The sequence below is a fragment of the Panthera uncia genome, assembly GCF_023721935.1.
Source record: "Panthera uncia isolate 11264 chromosome A1 unlocalized genomic scaffold, Puncia_PCG_1.0 HiC_scaffold_17, whole genome shotgun sequence".
NCBI lineage: Eukaryota > Metazoa > Chordata > Mammalia > Carnivora > Felidae > Panthera > Panthera uncia.
In genome coordinates, this window is record NW_026057577.1 from 28,865,259 (window position 1) to 28,884,289 (window position 19,031).

A 19,031-nucleotide genomic window follows, 5' to 3' on the forward strand; every position below is an offset into this window, starting at 1 on the left:
TGCTGGAGTATAGATGATAAGTTCTGAGGCAAACCACACCGTAGCCCTGCTCTCATTGCCCTGACTGGGATTATTAATGGGGGTACAGACAAATTATGGGTGGTTAGGGACAGTGTGAGAAGTACTGTGACAGCAGAGATACTGAGTGCACAGAAGACAACGGGCCACAGTCCAGCTTGGAGTGCCCATGGGAAGACCGCTAGAGGTATAGCCAGGTTTGGGGAACATTCCAGCAGAGGGAGCAGAAGATAGCCAGTGGTGGGAAAGAGCTGGCTCCTTAGAGGAATGACAGGCTGTTAACCTACCCAGAATGTCAGGTATAAGAGGCAGCCCAGATAAAGTGCAAGGCCAGAGCAAAGGGGTCTTGGCAGGCCAGAAAAGGGTGTAGACTTGACACTGGGCAGTGTGGAACTATTGAGGCTTCATGAGGACTCAGTCTGGTGGTTTTGTATTCAGAAAGCTTGGGATAAAAGCCACCAGGTGTGTGCTTTGCCATCTTCAGGCCTTACAACAGAGCAAACCATAGCTGCTGGAGGGAGGTCATGTCCATATGTCTGAAGAGTCCCATGGTTCCCTCAGGGCCCAGCACTGTGGGAGAGGAGATCCACATTCCAAGCTGGGCCCTGCCTGGCTCAGCCTCACAGAACAGAGTCAAGCCCAGGCCCACAGGGGAGTGTCTGTTGCACCCAGCATGGAATTTTCCTCTCGGAGCTCGAGCCAGTTCCTTGCTGTTATTCAGTCACTGTGGGTGAGCTTGGGGAATTCCAGAAAGGTTAGACGTCAAAGAGCAGCCCTGATGTTAAAGGGTCCTCCTTGCCTTATGCCTGCATCACTCCAGGGTTTGGCTGAGCCACTTGCTTACCTGTGGGGGTCCTTGTCCATCATCTCCCTTCTCTGTGAGGGTCAAACTTCCCCCAAGTTCACAGAAGCCATTCTCTCCCCTTCACAACCAAGCTACATCTTTCAGGCTGCCATGGAAGGCCAAGGTGCAGGTGCCTCTCCTGCAGAAAGACATCCTGACATCCTGACCAATGACAGAGGCCTGTACCTACCCTGAAACCACAGTGCCTGACAGCTGAGAAAACTGGGGAAATATAAAAGGGCTGGATTTCTCCTTCCATAAAATTACAGTATCAGTTCTATTTATTACACTTGGTAAATATACAGGGGTCAGATAACAGGTTTATATCATAGGCTTGACAGTTCTTGGGTCCTTTACGCTTGAGTAGGGCTTCCTTTAGATGTGTTGTCTAGGGAAGACATTTAAGGACCACTCCTCCCCACCACACCCCTCACCAAATCCCTTAGCTGTTCTCATCACATTCTAGATTATATTGTAATTATTCCCAAATGGGGCCTATCTCCCCGCCCCCAGGAGGTTTTAAACTGGGCAAGGGCTGGAACTACATCACACTGATCAGATCTACTCAATGGGAAGATTCAGGGAGGAAGTGAAGTATCTTATCATATGCCCTAGGGATGGAATACAAATAACCTGTTCTTGTATAAAGGCTGAGTTAAGCAGCTCATCAGTACAGGCCAGGCCAGGACCCCTCCGCACTTGTACTAATGATATAAGGTTGAGTGCCACCCTGTGTAAAGATGGCTGATGATGATGATGATGATGATGATGATGATGGAGATAGTCAACAGGTCCATGGCAGGTACTGTACAAGCGCTTTAAGAGCTTCTTCTCATTTATTCCCTCAACAGCCATATCAAGTCAATAGTATTATTACCCCCATTTTATAGCTGGGAAGTTGAGTTCTAGAGACTTTGCTACTTGCCCAAGCAAGAGCTATTAAATGGCAAAGCTGTGTCTCGACTTCATGCCTAGTGTCTGAAAAGTATGGCCTGAGTTCTTCCCCACTCTGCCCCTTGGGGGACATCCTGTCAAAATGGTTGGTCCTGACTGGGTGCTCTGTCTACCATTGCAGAGTGAGTGGAGTGCAGAGCTCGGATTTCCAGGTTCCAGAGAATTGTGTGTGTGTGTGTGTGTGTGTGTGTGTGCACGTGCACATGTGTGGGGGTACATACATGAGAAATAGCAGCAATTAAACAAGTGTATGTGGGTGTTCATGGTCAGCAGCTTGCCCACAGTATTTAGTTGTATGTGTACCAGGCCTGGGAGGAGAAACCCCATCACAGGTGACATGGGTTGAGACAGGAGCATGACTAGGGGGCATCCGGGGTGGTTTTCGCTTGTAAGGACACTTTGAGCTCTGTGGGGTCCAGCCTGGGACAAGTGGGCAGCATCCCCAGCCTCTCTCTGCACCTGCAGAGGGTCCAGGTCAGTCCCCTGTGATAACGTTACCTTCTGCCAAAGGTGTTTTTCAGAGGCATCACAGTGAACGCTGTGCGTGGCTTCCCCATGAGCGCCGCCATGTTCCTCGGGTATGAGTTCTCGCTGCAGGCAATCCGCGGGGACCACGCCGTGACTAGCCCCTGAGCACCAGGTCAGTATGTTTCCTTCCCAGCCTGTTGTACCTCCTGGGAGCTTGACACTGTCTTCTTTGCCATGAACACGTTGTGACTTTCTGAAACATCCCTGCCATTTGTTTCCTCTCTGAGAGAACTCCATGTGAGTTCTGGGGCTACAGTGGCCAACCTTCTTGTCATCAAAAAGCCCTTCTGAAATGCTCGCCTGTGACTGGTGGTGAGCTGGGTGCTCGTGAACTGAGATGGGCACAGAATTTCCCTGTTTATAGTAAGCTCGCCCATCTGTTTTCCCATCCAGCAGCTTCAACAACACTTGAAGGGAAGTGTGTTTCACTTTATTATACAAATTTAGTGGCCCAGGCCCAGAAGTGAGGACTTAAGTTAGAGTGTCCACCCCCTGCCACAGGGTACCATCTCTCTATCTTCCTACTGGACTCAGATCGTGAGTCTGAGAGCCAGCAACGGGCTCCCACAGCCCTGGAGGACAGCCTCTGTCCTTGTTCCCTGCCTCCCCCCTCTTTCTTTCTCCTGCTCTCATTGCAGAAAGATCACTACAGCCCAAGGGATCTAAAAAAAGAAACCTGACCAAGTGACTCCCTTAGTCACATGCCCTCAGTGGCTCCCCATTGCCCTTTAGGTAAAGTGTTAGTCCTTAACCCGTCATCACCAGCACCCTAAAATAATTTTCTCACTCTTGCCTCTGGATCTTTGCACATGCTGTCCCTGCCTGACACCCTCTTGTCACACCTTTCCTCTTGTCCTTGGCTTTACCAACTCCTCTCTGTCATCTGGGCTTTGGTCAAGAAATCTCTTCCTCCAGGAAACCTGCCCCGATGCCTCCGCTAAGATGAGTTGTGCCTGCTCTAGGCACTCCCCAACAGTCCCTTCTCAGCCCCTACCACATCCCCTTGCATCATACCTGCTGATGACTCTCCTCACTCCTCAGCCAGCGTGCAGTCCTGGGAGAGCTGCCACTGTTTCTCCGCCTCTGTGTCACTGGTGCCTCACGCGGAGCCCGACACCCAGATGGCCCCTCAGAAACATCACTGAGAAGACGGGCAATCAAGTGCCAGCGTCCCCTCAGCTCCTCCCCTTCTTTTCCTCCCTGTTTCTCCTTCTCTGGCTCCACACTGGTGTCCTGCAGAGCTGAGAAGACAAGGTGGAATGAGTCACTGAATTTTCTAGTCAAAAAGAAACCATTTTGCTTCAGCCTTGGAGACTACAAATTCTCTCAAGAAGGATGGCTTTTGTCAGAAAGCTCTCACAGTCCTTTCTGCTGCCTTCCCTGGGCCAGCAGAGGCCTGCTAGCATTCGTGGACGGGCCCAGACCCTAGACCCAAGGGAAGGGTGTGATGGATCAGGCCGATGAGACTGAGCCCAGAACAAGGCTTAGAATGCCGGCTTCATCAGATGATTTAGCTTTTCACTAAAGCACCCACATTCACAGCTCTCCCGGCTTTTGGCTCTCTCTTACAAAAGGAAAAGAGTAGTAACACATTTTGCATAATTAAACGTCTTGAGTGGGTTTTGTCCAGGGTGAGGAAGAAGAACGGCCTGGTTCTTAAAGCTTTGCTCAGATATCAGCTGCTCTCCACCTTGAACAGGTGAAAATAGCTTTCAAAAGAAAAAAATCCTGTCATAAAATCCGTGCCTCTTTATTGCAGAAAAAATAGAAAATACAAACAGAACACAAGAAAATAACCTATTTTCTGCAATATTTTGTAACTCATCCTTCCCATTTAATAGTTCAAGACCACTTTTTCCATGTCATTAAATATTCAGCAGCAAGGTGGTTTTTGTGCCAAGACCTGGCAGATCCCAGAGTGGCTGGACGCTTGCCCGAGCTGTCACACCCGGCAACTTGTGACCGCCCTGGTGGTTGGCTACTTCTGGAGGAAGGAAGAAGTTTCTAGCAAGCCAAATTCTGACCATCCTGGATTTAGCCTTTCAGAGCAGCGACCACCCCAGTTGGAAGCCACCCTTTCCGGAAGTACTCTCACGGTACAAGAGGCACAGATGTGTGTCAGACTTGCCTCTGCTGGAGTGAGACAGGAGGCTGTGGCCCCCCGGGTGGAAGAAGGGGTTTCCCAATGACTTTTCTGGAGCCTCATCTTGAACAAGCCTTCAGTTTGTTTCAACTTCCTGCTCTAACCTAACAGCCCCAAGGTCCTTTATCAAGCCCTGAATTGGAATTTGCCGAGTAGCTCTGAGATCATGGGCAGGTCCGCTAGGCAGCAGCAGTAGCATCTACTCTTTGAAGACTTGGAAACCACTGCCTCCCTTGTGGTCTAGACTGGGGGCAGAGTGAGAGGTGGTGTATGTTAGAGAACCGCAGAGCCCTACGGTCCCTAATCGGTGGCAGGAGGGTGCCCATCTTGAGTCCCTGGGTGCAAGTGGTAGGATGGCATGGAATGGTTTCCATTGTCTACACTCCATCGGAGCAGCATCCAAACCACAGTACCTATGGCCTCCTTCCAACAAGCAGGGGCAGGGACAGAGCTCTCCCTCAGCCCCCACCAACTCCCGTGGAGGAGGAACACTTCACTTTCATTTATCCTCTCCCCCAATTCACACACACGAGTGAACCAAGGACCATGGCAAATCCAGTAAGTGGGGCATGAGGTCATTGTGTGGGATGCGGCTAGTTTGACCTGTTCTCAGGGAGTACCAGACTCAGACAACATGAGAAAGATGACCCTGGGTGGTAGAAGTGGGGTCCCAACCCTGGTCAGAAAGTCAGCTCTTAGGTTTGTTGGAAGCCCATGAGTCCAGCTGGGCCATCCCCACCGTCCCACCAGGATCTCCTATCCCAGAAGCTTCCTGGAATAATGCTGGTCTGCCTCCTGACTTGACATTCTTGCTCCACACCTCATGGATCTACCTTTAAATCCTGGAAAGTCCATTTCCCAGGAAATAAGATACATTCTTCCTATAATACCTTTTTTTGAGCATTTATAGATGACCTCAGACAACCTCCTAGCCCTTCACATCTGCCCTCATGGTGATGCCCTGCCAACTCTTGCTTCATATACACAGTTTTCCCAATGGATTGTTGACCCTTAGATCCTGCTTGATAACTTGGGTTTGATGAAAGCCTTATTTTTCATCCTTTTCCTCTAGGGCCAGCGTCACCTGGCCAGAGCTGGTGTCATCTGACCAGAGCCTCTTTTTGCTACAAGTTGGTGCTGGAGGCATGACATCTCTAGACTCCTCAGTAGTGAACTTAAGAGAAAGAAGGCCTCTCTTCCACCCGTGCTGTGGGTCAGGTGGGCCCTCAGCCATCGGCGCCAACCTCAGAATCCCTTCTTTCCTGAGGACTCTGCTCCTTACCTCCCAGCTGCGGCCACTCAGCTGCTGCCTGGGAAGGAACCTTTGGACCATTGGACCACTGACCGACCACCAGCTATTTCCGATCTCCACTGGCCCCAATACAAAGGAGGATAAGATTGGCCCTGTCCCCATGCCTGCTGTTACACTCACTGGGAGCTCATGGAGGAGCTCAACTGCATGTTTCCAAATAAAAACACTGAAGACCTCTTCAGGTCATTACTGAATCAGATGCTTCTGCCTGGCTTCCACAGGATACTGGCCACTCTCGTTCTTCCCTCTGTTTAGATCTCTATAGATGGTGTTGGCCCAAAGAACCCGCTCCACACAGGTGAGAAGAGAAACCAAGGATGGCCGTCATGCTTCTTTATGCCCTGCTGCCTCTGGTGGGCAAGGAGGGCACCTGACTCCGGTGGCACTTGCTGACGGGGCGCCTCAGAATGGTGTTAGTGAGCGTGCTGGGATGGGCATTCTCTGGGCCTTATTTCCACACGGAGAACAAAACAAAACAAAGTACTTTGTCCACAGCCTGGTTTCCAGAATGGTTTCATTATTCTAAATGTTCTCTCTCACTAGAACCATGTAGGAAGTCCATTGCTCTTTTGCTGTCCTGTGGCCTGTGTCCATGACGCCTCTCTCACTTTTGTGCCTACGACAGGCATCCCTAATCAGTCATAGAGGCTTTTCCTGATGAGCCGAATGCTACTTCAGAATCCTCAGCTTAGGACCCTGGGCAGCCATCACCAGTCAGTCTGAACTGGCGCACAGATTAATCTATTTGCCATTCTTAGCTTACATCCCAGTGGGGAAAACATCCTTAGATTATTTTTCTTTCCCCTTTGAAAGTGTCTTCCTTGATTTCTCTGTTCCCTTCCACTGCTGTACAAAAAAACAGTCCCCCAATGGTTCTCTTGGCTGATAAACTGCAGAATCACCACTTGGTGGCAGCAGAGGTCAAGAAAAGCCTCCACAGATGTCAGCTTCTGGTAGCTTGTGACCATGGTCCTCAGCGGTGAGAGCATCTGAACTCCATGACGCTTCTCTTCTGGTTTTCTGGATCTCACCATCTCCCTTGTTGTGGTCCTTCTTCTTCTCTGTGGTGGAACGAACCTCATACTAGGGAGAAATATACTTTAGGTTCCAGGTCCAGTCTGTCATTGGCTACCTTCCTTCGTGATCTTGGCAAACTTTTGGCCGCTCGGGGCCTCAGTTATCTCATCTGTAAAGTGGGAGAATTAGCAATAGGTCCCCATTATTTGCCTTCCAGGGCTTTAGTGAGAATCAAATGCAAACAGGGTTTTGTAAACTGTAAAATAAAACACACACACACACGCTCACACACACACTAACAGGAGTTAAAGAAGGCAGAGGAGGGGAATGCTTGTGTGATTTTTCTGGTTTCTGGTTTTGACTTGCCTTCTTATCTGTGAGTCTGGGTTGTTTGCAACACAAGGTGGCTGCAGTGGTGTTCCTTGGGCCTCGTTTCTACAGCTCAAACTCTAAATGCTACAGATGCCTGGCCTCTCGGCCTTTGGACTTCCCCATGGACATCCAATGCCCATGCATAGGTCAGGGTGGATACAGACACTGCTGTGGTTCTTCTGATGCCTGGGATGTCTGATTAATCACCGATGCAAGCCCTCCAACCTGCTGATTTCCAGTGCCCCTTGCTGCCAGGCTCCCATCAAAGGGGTTTCCAGAAAGCATTTGGTCCAGCAGAGGAGTCCAGCCCATGAGTTCCTGGGAGGTAGAAAAACCATCCAGAAAATTGCTGCTTCTCTCCTCTGGCTAAGAGTGGGGAGGGGCCAGCACGCTTTGGGGTCAGTCACTCCTGCCAGTCATAGGACCCATCCCCAGCTCCTGTGCCTCCTGCCTCCCAGCAGTGCAGACCAGGTAGGTCTCTCCCTCCACATCCATATATTCTGAAGACGTCCCTATAGGTTACATTTGTGTTGAGTCCGGGACCTGCACTCACTGCCTGCCTCACCGCTGTTAGCTGAATGATTCCCCCACACCCTTGTGTGTACAACACATAAACGGAGCTTTTAAAATTTTTCTTTAAGTTTAGTTTTTTCCAGGCCTCCGTTCTATCACAAAGTAATTTTGCCATTTTCACGGACAACTCAGAAGCTCCCAAGTTAAGGGCAGTCAGTTCAGGGTTTTCTCCTTCTCCTCCCTCTCCTTGGGATGACTTTAGGTTTGGCAGCTTGGGGTACAGAGAGAGGCTCCTGGCTCTTGGGAGGCGCTCCGTCTTATGCTGGTCTAGTCCAGCATATCTTCTTCCTGTCTAGTCCTAAGTGTGGCCTTCCACACTCTTCTCCTCTCTCTGTCCTGTGGAAAGTCTTGGCTTCTCCATCAGAACTCGGGGGCCTGTGTTAGACCTACCTTTGGGGCTGTCTATGCCACACCGTGTGCTAGATGGCAGATGGCATTCTCTTTTCAGCGTGCTATCTCCCAGGACAAGAAATCCAGAGCCTTCCACTCTCAGGTCCTCACCCCTCCCCGGAGTCCTGCCACCACCGTTCCATGGCTCCGCTGTGGGCACAGTACTCACCAGGGTCTGCTGTCATCCTCTCCTCTCCAGTGTCTGTCTAATACTTGTTTGTGATAAAAAATGCTCCACAAGTAGAATAGAAAGGAATTTCCTCAACCTGGTGCAGGGTATCTATGAAAAGTCCACAGCCAACATCACACTCAGTAGTAAAAGGCTAGATGCTTTCCCACCAAGATCAGGAACAATACAAGGATGTCTGCTTTTGCCACTTTTATTCAACATTGTATGGTGGTTCTATCCAGGATCATTAAGCATGAAATGAAATAAAAGGCATCAAAGTTGGAAAAGGAGAACTAAACCACCTCCCGTGCAGATGATAGCATTTTGTACATAGAAAACTGTAAGGAATCCATTGAAAAAATATTAAAACCAATAACCATGTTCAGCAAGATTTTAGGATACAAGATCAATGACAGAAGTCAGCGTATTTCTATGCCCTAAGAATAAACATTCCAACAATGAAATTAAGAAAGCAATTCCATTTGTAATACCACCTGAAAGATGAAATAACTAGGCATATTTTAGCAGAAGAAGTGTAAGACTTACACACTGAAAACTACAAAACCTTGCTGAAAAAAATTTAAAGATCTAGGTAAATGGGAAAGTATTCGATGTCATGGGCCAGAAGACTAAATATTGTTAAGATATTAAGACTCCCCTAATTGTTCTGCAGGTGTAGTTTAACCCCTCCCAAAATCTCACCTGGCTTTTTTTTTGGGGGGGAAAGGGGGTGCATAATAAAGCTAATCCTAAAATTCATATGGAAATGCAGAGGACTGAGAATAGCTGAAATGAACTTGACAAAGAATGAGATTGGAAGACCAACACTTCCCTAAGACTACAGTAATCAAGAGAGTGTAGTTCTGGCATTATGATAGATGTGTACATCAATGGGATACAAGTGAGAGTCCGGAAAGAAACCCTTGATTTATGATCAATTGATTTTTCCCAAGGGTGCCAAGACAATTCAATGGAGAAAAGAATAGTCTTTTCAGTGAGTGGTATTGGGACAACTGTACATCCACATACAAAAAAAAAATTTAATTGGACCCTTACTGCACACAATATATGAAAATTAACTCAAGATGGGTCACAAACCTAGATGTGAGAGTTAAAGCTATAAAACTCACGGAAGGAAATATAGTAATAAATATTTACGACCTTGAATTTAGCAAAGGTTTCTTAGAATACCAAAAGCGTAAGTGACAAAATCAAATATAGACAAATTGGACTACAATTAAAAACGTTTGTTGCTACGAATGATACCATCACTAAAATAAAACAACCACCCGCAAAATGGGAGAAAATATTTGCAGATCTTAATTCAGATAAGGGACTTATTTCCAAAACATATAAACAACTCTTAAATTTAACAATAAAAAGCAAGTAACCCAATATAAACATGGGCCAAGTATTTAAATAGACATTTCTCCAAAGAAGATATACAAGTGGCCAGGGAGCATATGAAAAGATGTGTCTGTAGTTATTAGGGAAATGTAAATCAAAGCCATAATAAGATACCACCTTATAGATACAGGGAAGGCTATCGTTGAAAAGATAGAAAATAGCCAGTATTGACAAGAATGTGGAGAAACTGGAACCCTCACACCCTGCTGCTGGAAATGTCAAATGGTGCAGCCACTTTGGAAAACAGTTTGGCAGTTTTACCATATTACCAGTCAGAATTACCATATGACCTAACAGTTCCACTCCTAGGTGCCCACAAGAAATGAAAACATATGGAGTCACCAAAGCCTTTACATGAATACTCATAGCAGCATTATTCATAATGGCCAAAGAGTGGAATCAACCCAAACGTCTGTCAACTAACGAGTGGATCAATAAAATGCAGTGTATCTACACAACAGAATATTATTTGGCAATAAGGAAACGAAGTATTAATATATGCTATGACATGAATGAAAACATCATACGAAGTGAAAGGAGCCAGTTAGAGAAGAACACATATGATTCCATTTATAGGAAAAATCCAGAAGAGGCAAATTTACAGAGAAGAAAGATTATTAGTTGATTAGGCTGGAAGAAGGGAGAATGGGGAATGGCCGCTAATGAGTGCAGGGTTTCTTTTGGGGGTGATGAAAGTGTGCTGGAATTAGACAGCGGTGATGGTCACACAGCCCTGTAACTACACTACAAAGCGCTGAAATGTACACTTTAAGTGGGTGAGTGGCCTTATGTTTCTGCCGAGGGTCCCTTTGCAGAGGAAGAGAGGCCTTGGTCTGGGGTAGGTGAGGAAAGCAGGCTAGGAATGGAATGGAACAGTTGAGCCTTCTTCACAGTATCTTCCTGCTTCAAATTGGTTGGATGTGCAAATAAAGAGACAGATGGATGGGGACTGGTCAAGACCAGTAACCTCTGGGCTTAGTTTGGTCAGCATCAGTGTGCCCTGGACTAGAATATTCTGGAAACAACACTGCCTGGGCCTGGCCGACCTGGACAAGGCTACTGGAGCTGTGGAGAGCTTCCATGCTCCTGTCGGTTAGATGTAAATATGGCCCTAGAGTTCAGTTACCTGAGTGGGAACCTTGGCTTCACTTCTTTTGAGCAGCATGCCTTGGACGAGTTACACTAACCTCTCTGGTCCTCAGTTTCCCCATCTGTGCGCTAGGAATAAGTATATACAATAATTCTATATCTACCTCACGAGGTTCTTTCAAAGATCCAACTAGATATTCCACAAAACATGCCTAGCCGAGTGCTTGGTACATTCAATACATATTCGTTCTTCTTTCTCCAAAGTGCTTTTTAGATAAATCTCAACTCTCCTGACACAGGCAGGAGAGTAATTATTGGGCACTTCATCACAGGCCCTGAGAACTCTGGGTTGAGCTTGTCTGCAGGGGTGTATCCTGTGGGTTATATGACTTTTGCAGAACAGCTGAGGGAAACCACCAAGCTACACTGGTGACTAATCTGGGACACTGGGCTGCCGCTCATCTCTCTGCCCGTCTTCTCCGGCAGCCGATTGTTCTGAAACCATCTCCAACCACCAGCGTCTGTCTGTCCTTGCTATGATCCCTGTGTGGGGCAAGCACTGGTGATGTGGCAGCTGTCAGTGCTGCAGGCTGTAAACCACAGCGTGTGACTTGTGTCTGAGGCCATTCAGAAAACGCAGGTGGAGGAGATGAGAGAAGGCCCTGTGGCCAAGGCCCATGTGGCGGCCATCCAGGGAGCTACAGGAGCCTCTGTCCCTCCTGGATATGCCCAGACTGGCTCCAGATAAGCCCTTGGGAAAGAGTGCCCCCTATACTTGGGGCCAGAGCTACGGAAGTATCACAATTCTGAAATCCAAACGGCTCTGAAAGCCCAAGATTTGCTGAGACTCATTTGGCTGCCAAACCTGGCTTTGAGTACTCCTGTGTGTTGTCTTGTTTGTTTGTTTGTTCGTTTTGCAGAATATTAATGTATTTAATTGCAGAATCCTGCCCCAGGTCCTGGGTGTTAGGTAACATATGGCTCATGAGCTATGGGTTCCCCATCTAGAAGGCCAAACAGTTTAATTTCTGAAAACGATCTGGTCCTCAGGTGTTGGGATAAGGGCATGTGTCCCATATTATTATGAATCTATTTTACCCTCAGACTGTAGTCAGAGGAAACACACCTGCTATACACAGAATAAGAAAAGAACAGAGAGGATAGAGCCTTGGGTTTGGGATGAGACAGCTGGGGCAGGGGTCCTGCTCCAGTTCTCACCAGCTGCAGGGCCCTGGGAATGTCTTTAACCGCTCTGAGCCTCGATTTCCTTGCTTATATAACAGAAATAATAATCCCTACCTCCTGTGGTTATTAGGGGATTAAATGAGATAATGCATGCTTAGCACATACAGAGTAAGGGCTTAGTAATTGATTACAGGCTTAATATTAATAGATAATGATATATGTATTGCCTGGATGGACTCTTTTCCTCAGTGCCATGTGCACAGGCGTCCACAGACCAGCTAGGGAGCCAGGCCAGACAACCGCGCCTGGGCTCTGTGCTCAGTGTATGGGAGCGGGATCCCAGTTTTGGGAACCCTGTACAGGAAGGGGGGTGAGACGCTGAGGACACTTAGTGCCCAGAACTTCCGGTCTTAGAGAGGAAATTATGTGGAAGATATTGGAATATGCTACTAAAAAACAGTAATAACGGTTGGGTGGCTCAGTCTGTTAAGAGTCTGACTCTTGGTTTTGGCTGAGGTCATGATCTCATGGTTGGTGAGTTCGAGCCCCATATTGGGCTCTGCGCTGTCAGTGAGGAGCCTGCTTGGGATTCTGTCTCTCCCTCTTTCTCTGCCCCTCCCCCACTGGTTCTCTCTCTCTCTCTCTCTCTCTCTCTCTTTCTCTCTCCATAAACAAACAAACGAACTTAAAAAAAAAAAACAGTAATAATGGAACATGAAGTCTCATACCCACTCTTATGAGAGATGATCAGAAATCCTCTTTGGCAGAATCTGTGCCCCAGTGCTGCCTACTACCCCCCACCAGTGCTACATGATGCTGCTCACTTATCTGGGGAAGCAGAGGGGTCAACAAGATGTGATGACTGTCTATTTGTCTCAGGGTCTGTGTCCCCTATAACATGTTGATAGCCTTCAGCACTGAGGACAAAGGCTAAACCAGTGGTCTCCTTCTGACAGCCTCTTGACCACGAAAATCTGACTTTTGGCCCTTTCATATGCATGCCACTATAAAGAAATCACTAAGAAACTTTTCTTTCTGTGCGAAGTAAAATAATTATAATTGGATGTCCACAAATAATTATGATTGTGTACACACCATTTCTGCAGCCCAGAAGATAGCAGAATGGCTCAGCTGCCCTTAGGCACTCCTCGCTAAAACCGCCGCATCTGCCCCAGGCAGGAGGGACTCAGCCGCAGGTGCAGGACCGAATTTGTGGCACTCCATCGCTAAAAGGTTTGCACAACTCCGGGGACCGGGGCTACTTAGAGTATCAGAGAATCTCACCTTTAGCCAAGGGCTGTTTAAAGTGCAGATCACATCTGATATTGCTTGACGTTGTGACTGGTGAAAGGCAGAGCAGAGCTCTTTGAGGAACCTTTGATGCTCTGAACTTTCCATATTATTGTAGTCAGAGGTACTCAAGGATGGTTTAGCTCAATGGAGGGGGGGGGACGATTCTAATTTTGACCGTACCTGGAAAAATACTCCCCACGGGAGATTCTTCCCCAATCCTCTCACCCGTCAGGTAGCGGGGGAGAGGGCGATTGTGATTGTCAGACCATCCCAATCCAAGACCTAACCCGGCCTCCCCCACAATGCATCACACACAGCTGGCAGGCGGCTCCCTCCCCAGGGGCCAGATAATGTGAACCCCAAGCTTGGAGGCTGCCTGGAGCTCTGTGGAGGGACCGCTCCTTTCTGAGCACCTGTAACGTGTTTCTGGATACCATCTCTTCTCCAGGTGAGCACTTTCCTGACCTACAGACCAGTTCATACTCTGCTTTGGCGTCTCAAAGGGCTTTCGTTCCCTCGGCCAATATTTATGGAGTGCCAGCTCTGGTAGAGGGGTAGTGCGGGCTCGGGGAGGCAACCGGGATTCAACAGTGGGCTAGCAAAGCTCTCCGTCCTCGGGGAGCTGCCCTTTGAGCAGGGAGAGACACCGAACGGGGTAAAGTCATAAGTGGGAGGGCATCTTAGAAGGTAGTGAGTACTGTGGAACAGAAGACAGGATCTGGGGTACTGGGGCGGGGGGCAGGTTGAGTATTAAGGTAAGATGGGTAGTACATTAGGGTCCTTCAGAGAAATAGAACCAATAGGCTGAATAGACAGAGGGATAGATATACAGATAGATAAGAAGAAATTGGCTCGTGTGATTGAGGAGGCTGAAGTGCCCCAAGAGCTGCTGTCTGCAATCTGGAGGCCCAGGAAAACAGGTGGGGTGGTGATACGCGTCCACAGGCCTGAGAGCCAGAAAGCTGCTGTGTTTTAAGTCCCTGTCCGAGCATAGAAGAATGTCCCAGCTCAAGCTGTCAGACAGAGAGCCAATTCTTCCCCTGCCTCTTCAGGGCCTCGGTGGGATTGAATGAGGCCCACCCACACTGGGCAGAGCATTTCAGTCTACCAATTTGGATGCTCATCTCATCCAGAAACGCCCTCCAGACACACCCCAAAGCAACGTTTAGCCAAATATCTGGGCGCCCTGCGGGCTGGTCAAGCTGACATGTAGAATTTGCCATCAGAGACAGCCACACTGTAAGCCAAGCCAACAACCTGGTTCAGGGATCCCTTGGGTAGACCCCCCATTAGGTTCCGCACGTCAGCCGGGCACTCCGCCTGGCTGGTGGCGGGTTCTTACCTGAAGGTCTTTGGCAAGTGAACAGGTGACTGTATTGATCCCAAGCTTTCTGGGCTTTGTGCTCTAAGTCAGGAGGTCTGCTCCCCGGGTCTTCCCCTGGCTGAGCTTCAAGTACTTCCCTCTGTTCTGGGTGTACGTGCCTACATTCCCGGGTAGGCTCCTGCCTCCTGGCCTTACCACACTGCCTTCTCCCATTTCAGGGACGCAGGTGGCTTCTCATTTCAGGGACGCAGGCAGGGACCCCAAACTCCCTGGCAGTGCCCAGGGAGCATCCTTCCCCCAGCGCCCACACACAGGGTGCCTCAGGCGTGCCTTCAGCCTCCCTAACAGCAATGGTCAGACTGTCCCCACATACCCTTCACAACTGTGCTTTCTCCGTCTCCAGGCACAGCTAGTGGGACTTCCAGTCTGTTTAGGGTAACGGGTCTTAGTACAGGAGGCTTTGACCCATTCAGTCCCTTGACAGAGTTTGTAGGGTTTTTTTTTTTAAAACTTTATTTTGAGAGAGAGAGAAAGTGGGGGAAGGGCAGAGAGAGAGAGACAGAGAGACAGAGAGACAGAGAGAGAGAGAGACGGAATCCGAAGCAGGCTCCAGGCTCTGAGCTGTCAGCACAGACCCCAATGCGGGGCTCAAACTCACAAACTGTGAGATCACCACCTGAGCCGAAGTCAGATGCCTAACCGACTGAGCCACCCAGGTGCCCCTGTAGCTTGCTTTCTTCTGAGCAGCAAGGAGTGAATAAACACCTAGCAACCAGATTGTGTTCTTTTTCTTCATATATATTTATTCCAAAATACAGAAATAATTTTAAACACATTATTACAACTGAATTTGATTCATCATGGCTTTACTTAATGTTTTTACCTGCCCCAACTCAAAGAGGAGGCTTTTTAATTCAATAAATAGCATAAATAATATTTCATCTTCATACTGTGCCTTTCACCCTTTCTTTCTGTAAAATTTCCTGGAGACTCTTCAGGAACGTCAGCGTGTTGCCTGTTGCAGTTTGGTTACACGGCTGTTCACAGGAAAAAAACTGTGGGGAGAAAAGTTAATGGAGTGACTAAAAGAGTGTGGACCAGGAACCACCCTGCCTGCAGCCCTGTGAGAGGCAGGGTAGGGGTGCAGTGGGGTGGGGTGTGCACACAGCAAGGGCTTGAGACATAGAGCAAATGCATGGGGAGGTCCAGAGCTAGCATGTCGTGTAGACCGTGTAGATGGCTGACTTTGTGCTACCATTTCAGGGGTGCCCCCCCCACCCCCACCTATCAAATAATCCTAAATCTCCTCATTAGAAGGAACCTTTTCTCAGGAATCTTTGAATCCTAACGTTTTATTATCCTTTTTTGGTCGTCCTTCCAAGGTCACTGAAGAGCTCTATGGCCGAGAATGGGAATTTGGCATCAGGTAGACCAGAGTTCCCATCTCAACTCTGCCATTGCTTAAGTATCTAGCCTTAGGCAAGTTAGTTAACCTCACGGAGCATCTGTTTCCTCCGAATGAAGTGAAGGTGGTAAATGATAATTGCAACAATTGTTACTGAAATGCTATTGTCATGAAACAGTATATATTAAGCATTTAGAACTACAAGCTGTTGATGGTAAGTAACTCAGCTGAGTAGCTGGGTGAAGGCTCTTAGCCTTCTGAGGACACACATGGATTTGCTCATTCCCAAAGAGTTCACGTCCTCCCTTCCCTCCAGGGACCAGGGCACATGCAGAAAAAGAGAACATACTGATGGGCACTTAAGGCAAATGGCAAGCCTCCATCTGGATTTGAGTGCTCCTTCCTTTAAATACCTTCTTAGCCAGTCGGAAAAAAAAAAATCTTCTTTTTACAGGCCACAACACCCACTGGGTTAACAAATCGACAGCTCTGATTCTCTAGATCTCAGCTTCTTATTACAATCAGGACAGATTCTTTCATTATTCAATAGGTGGAAAGAAGTAAACGGTAACATGGGTGTGAGTGTTTTTTTTAAACCAGGGGGAATTACAGGGCTATAGGGGCAGATCTCACTTTAATTTTGTCATTCTGAGTACATTTCTTGCAGGTCTCGTATTGGCCTTGAACCACCAATTCCAAGTTTATCGCCGTTTCTCGTTTAGCTAGAGTTGTCACTGACATTCACATAAAAAGAACTAACCAGAGCGGAAGACAGGGAAAAACAAATTCACCTGGCACTTGCTGCTCTTTAGGTCTTTGACGGTTCTTCTTAGTCGGTTGAAAATCAGGGGGAAACTTGTTTGCACCGTGGAGTTGGTCATCTGGGACAGCCCTTCCTGGAAGCACGGTGTGGTGCAGTCGTCCTGGTAAATGAAAAGAATTTACTAAAAGAAACACCTTGAGGACCACTTTGAGAAGAACCACAAAGAGCTTGCTTTCAGACACTACCTTAATTTAACCAATGTAACCTAAACTGGTATTATTTTTAGACAGGTCCCTCTCCCCATGTGGGAAAGGACTTTCAGCATTTCAAGTCAAGGCCATTTTTCCACAGTGTCACTGCCTGGAGATTTCCAGTATGTTCCAGCAGAGGAACACAAAGCCGATGGACTCTGGAAAACATCTCGTTCTAGTCTCCGTTGCAACCGATGTTCCTGGGCTCCGTGTCTTGTAATAGTAGGTTCCCAAGGAGAAAGAAAGGAAAAGCTTTCTCACACCAGTCTGATGGCATGAGTCAGTTGAATACAGCCAGTGTTTCAGCAGTAGCTAAAATCACGGACCATAAACTGAAGGGCGGGACTGGGCTATAAATGCATGGTTCCTCCTCAGAAGGCCCCCTACCCTAGTCTCGTGTAATGGATGCAGCCTGATGGGGTGTAATATCTGACCCCAGCGAGGATGACAAGTTCAGATTCTCCCAGGCCTTGCTTGGGACAATAATAATACAGGAGGCACCTTCCTCCTCCCCTGAACCAGAAAATTCCTGCCTCACTTACTCTTTGTGAAAGTGGGGAATCACCTTCTGGAAGTGCTTTTCGTTTTCTCTCTACCTTAGACACCCTGTCCTCCCAGCATTCAAACCATGAGAGGGCCACCCCAAATCAGCTAAAAAGACAGGAAGGGAGGAGTGAAGGAGAAGGTATAGCACCCAGAGAGGTTTTGTAATAGGAAAGAAAAAAAGTTATTTTACTTCCTTGTGCAACCCTTGAGTTTTAGGAAATAAATTAGTAAGCAGTACGATATAAGCTATATTGTTTGTTACATTCTCAGCTCCAGTTTGATTTAATTGTGCACATGGCCACTAATCTAAGAAGACATACAAGATTCTTTTTAAAGTATTGAATAGTGTTCAAACTTCCCAAAGGGCATAAAAGCAGACCAAATACAATGTATACTAGCGATGTATCTAGTATAGAATTCAAGGGCCTGGTTTTAAAAGGAAATCCTGAACTGTAACAATTGCAATTAAGCAACATTTTCTTATTTCAAATATCAAATCGAGCAATTTATTTTTACTTGAAAACTTTTTAAAATTACACTGTCAAGATTATATTGTTTTACTGTACTTACAGAAGGAATGGGCAGACACAAACAATCGGTCACCTGCAAAAGAATAATCCCAGGGTGAAGATTCCAGATGCAAACATTAAAATCAGTTTGGAAAGTTCTTAAAAGAGCATTTACTCACGTTGGTGCCACAGCCACATTTTGAAGGTGGATGTCCCTAAAGTAAATAGAAAAACAAGAACCCATAATGGGTGGTGTGCTTTTCATCCTTTTGTTTCACCTACATTTTTTTGTTTCTTTGTTTCTTCTTTTTTTAAGTGAGAGAGAGAGAGAGAGAGAGACAGAGGGAGAGGGAGAATCTTAAGCAGGCCTCATGCCCAGCACAGAGCCTGATGCAGGGCTCGATCCCACAATCATGACCTGAGCCTACATCAAGAGTAGGACATACAACCAACTGAGCCACCCAGGCGCCCCTCACTTAAACTTTCAAGAGTTCCCTTTCCCACTGGCGCCCCCCTCTGCAGCTTACCTGCAGTTTGTTAATGAGGTACGTGACATCATGGATCCCTGACAAGGTCGAACACCTCTGGCTGGCCACAGAGCAGAGAAGCAGGGCAGAGGCAAGGACCACGGACAGGAGCATCTTGACTTGGAGCTGCAGGGTGGCTTGTAGTTGCCTTGAAATCGAGTCGTATTTAAAGCTCCCTCTTGCAAACCTGGAAAAACCCTGACATCAAACTGATACCAGGTGCCCACTACTTCTATGTAAGTTTGGGCCACTTGACATTGAAAAATACATATATACATTGAACTGAGTCACTTGGCAAAGACTATGTTACACTGTGCTAGGAAATATCATTCCCCAGAAAAGATGCTTTTCAAAATTTGGGTACTGAGATACTGTAGGAAAAGTTAAAGATCTAAAAACCATAATTTTTTTT

General features: G+C 47.4%; 2 protein-coding genes across 2 annotated transcripts in view; one reads left to right on the forward strand and one right to left on the reverse strand.

The window, feature by feature from the left end:
- The window catches only part of SLC25A48 (solute carrier family 25 member 48), a 43,599-nt gene extending 37,234 nt beyond the window's left edge, over nucleotides 1-6,365 (forward strand). The window contains exons 7-8 of the mRNA XM_049649227.1: nucleotides 2,327-2,456; nucleotides 5,560-6,365. Coding sequence (XP_049505184.1) covers nucleotides 2,327-2,449 — 123 coding nt within the window. The 3' untranslated portion in view covers nucleotides 2,450-2,456; nucleotides 5,560-6,365. The remainder of the gene's footprint in view (nucleotides 1-2,326; nucleotides 2,457-5,559) is intronic.
- A 9,197-nt stretch (nucleotides 6,366-15,562) lies between these two features.
- On the reverse strand, nucleotides 15,563-18,733 carry IL9 (interleukin 9). The gene is made up of 5 exons (XM_049648834.1): nucleotides 18,620-18,733; nucleotides 18,272-18,307; nucleotides 18,154-18,186; nucleotides 16,815-16,946; nucleotides 15,563-15,673 (listed from the first exon to the last, which is right to left on the reverse strand). Exons 1-5 carry the CDS (start codon nucleotides 18,731-18,733, stop codon nucleotides 15,563-15,565), a joined length of 426 nt encoding a protein of 141 aa, XP_049504791.1.
- Between the last annotated feature and the right edge of the window lie 298 nt (nucleotides 18,734-19,031).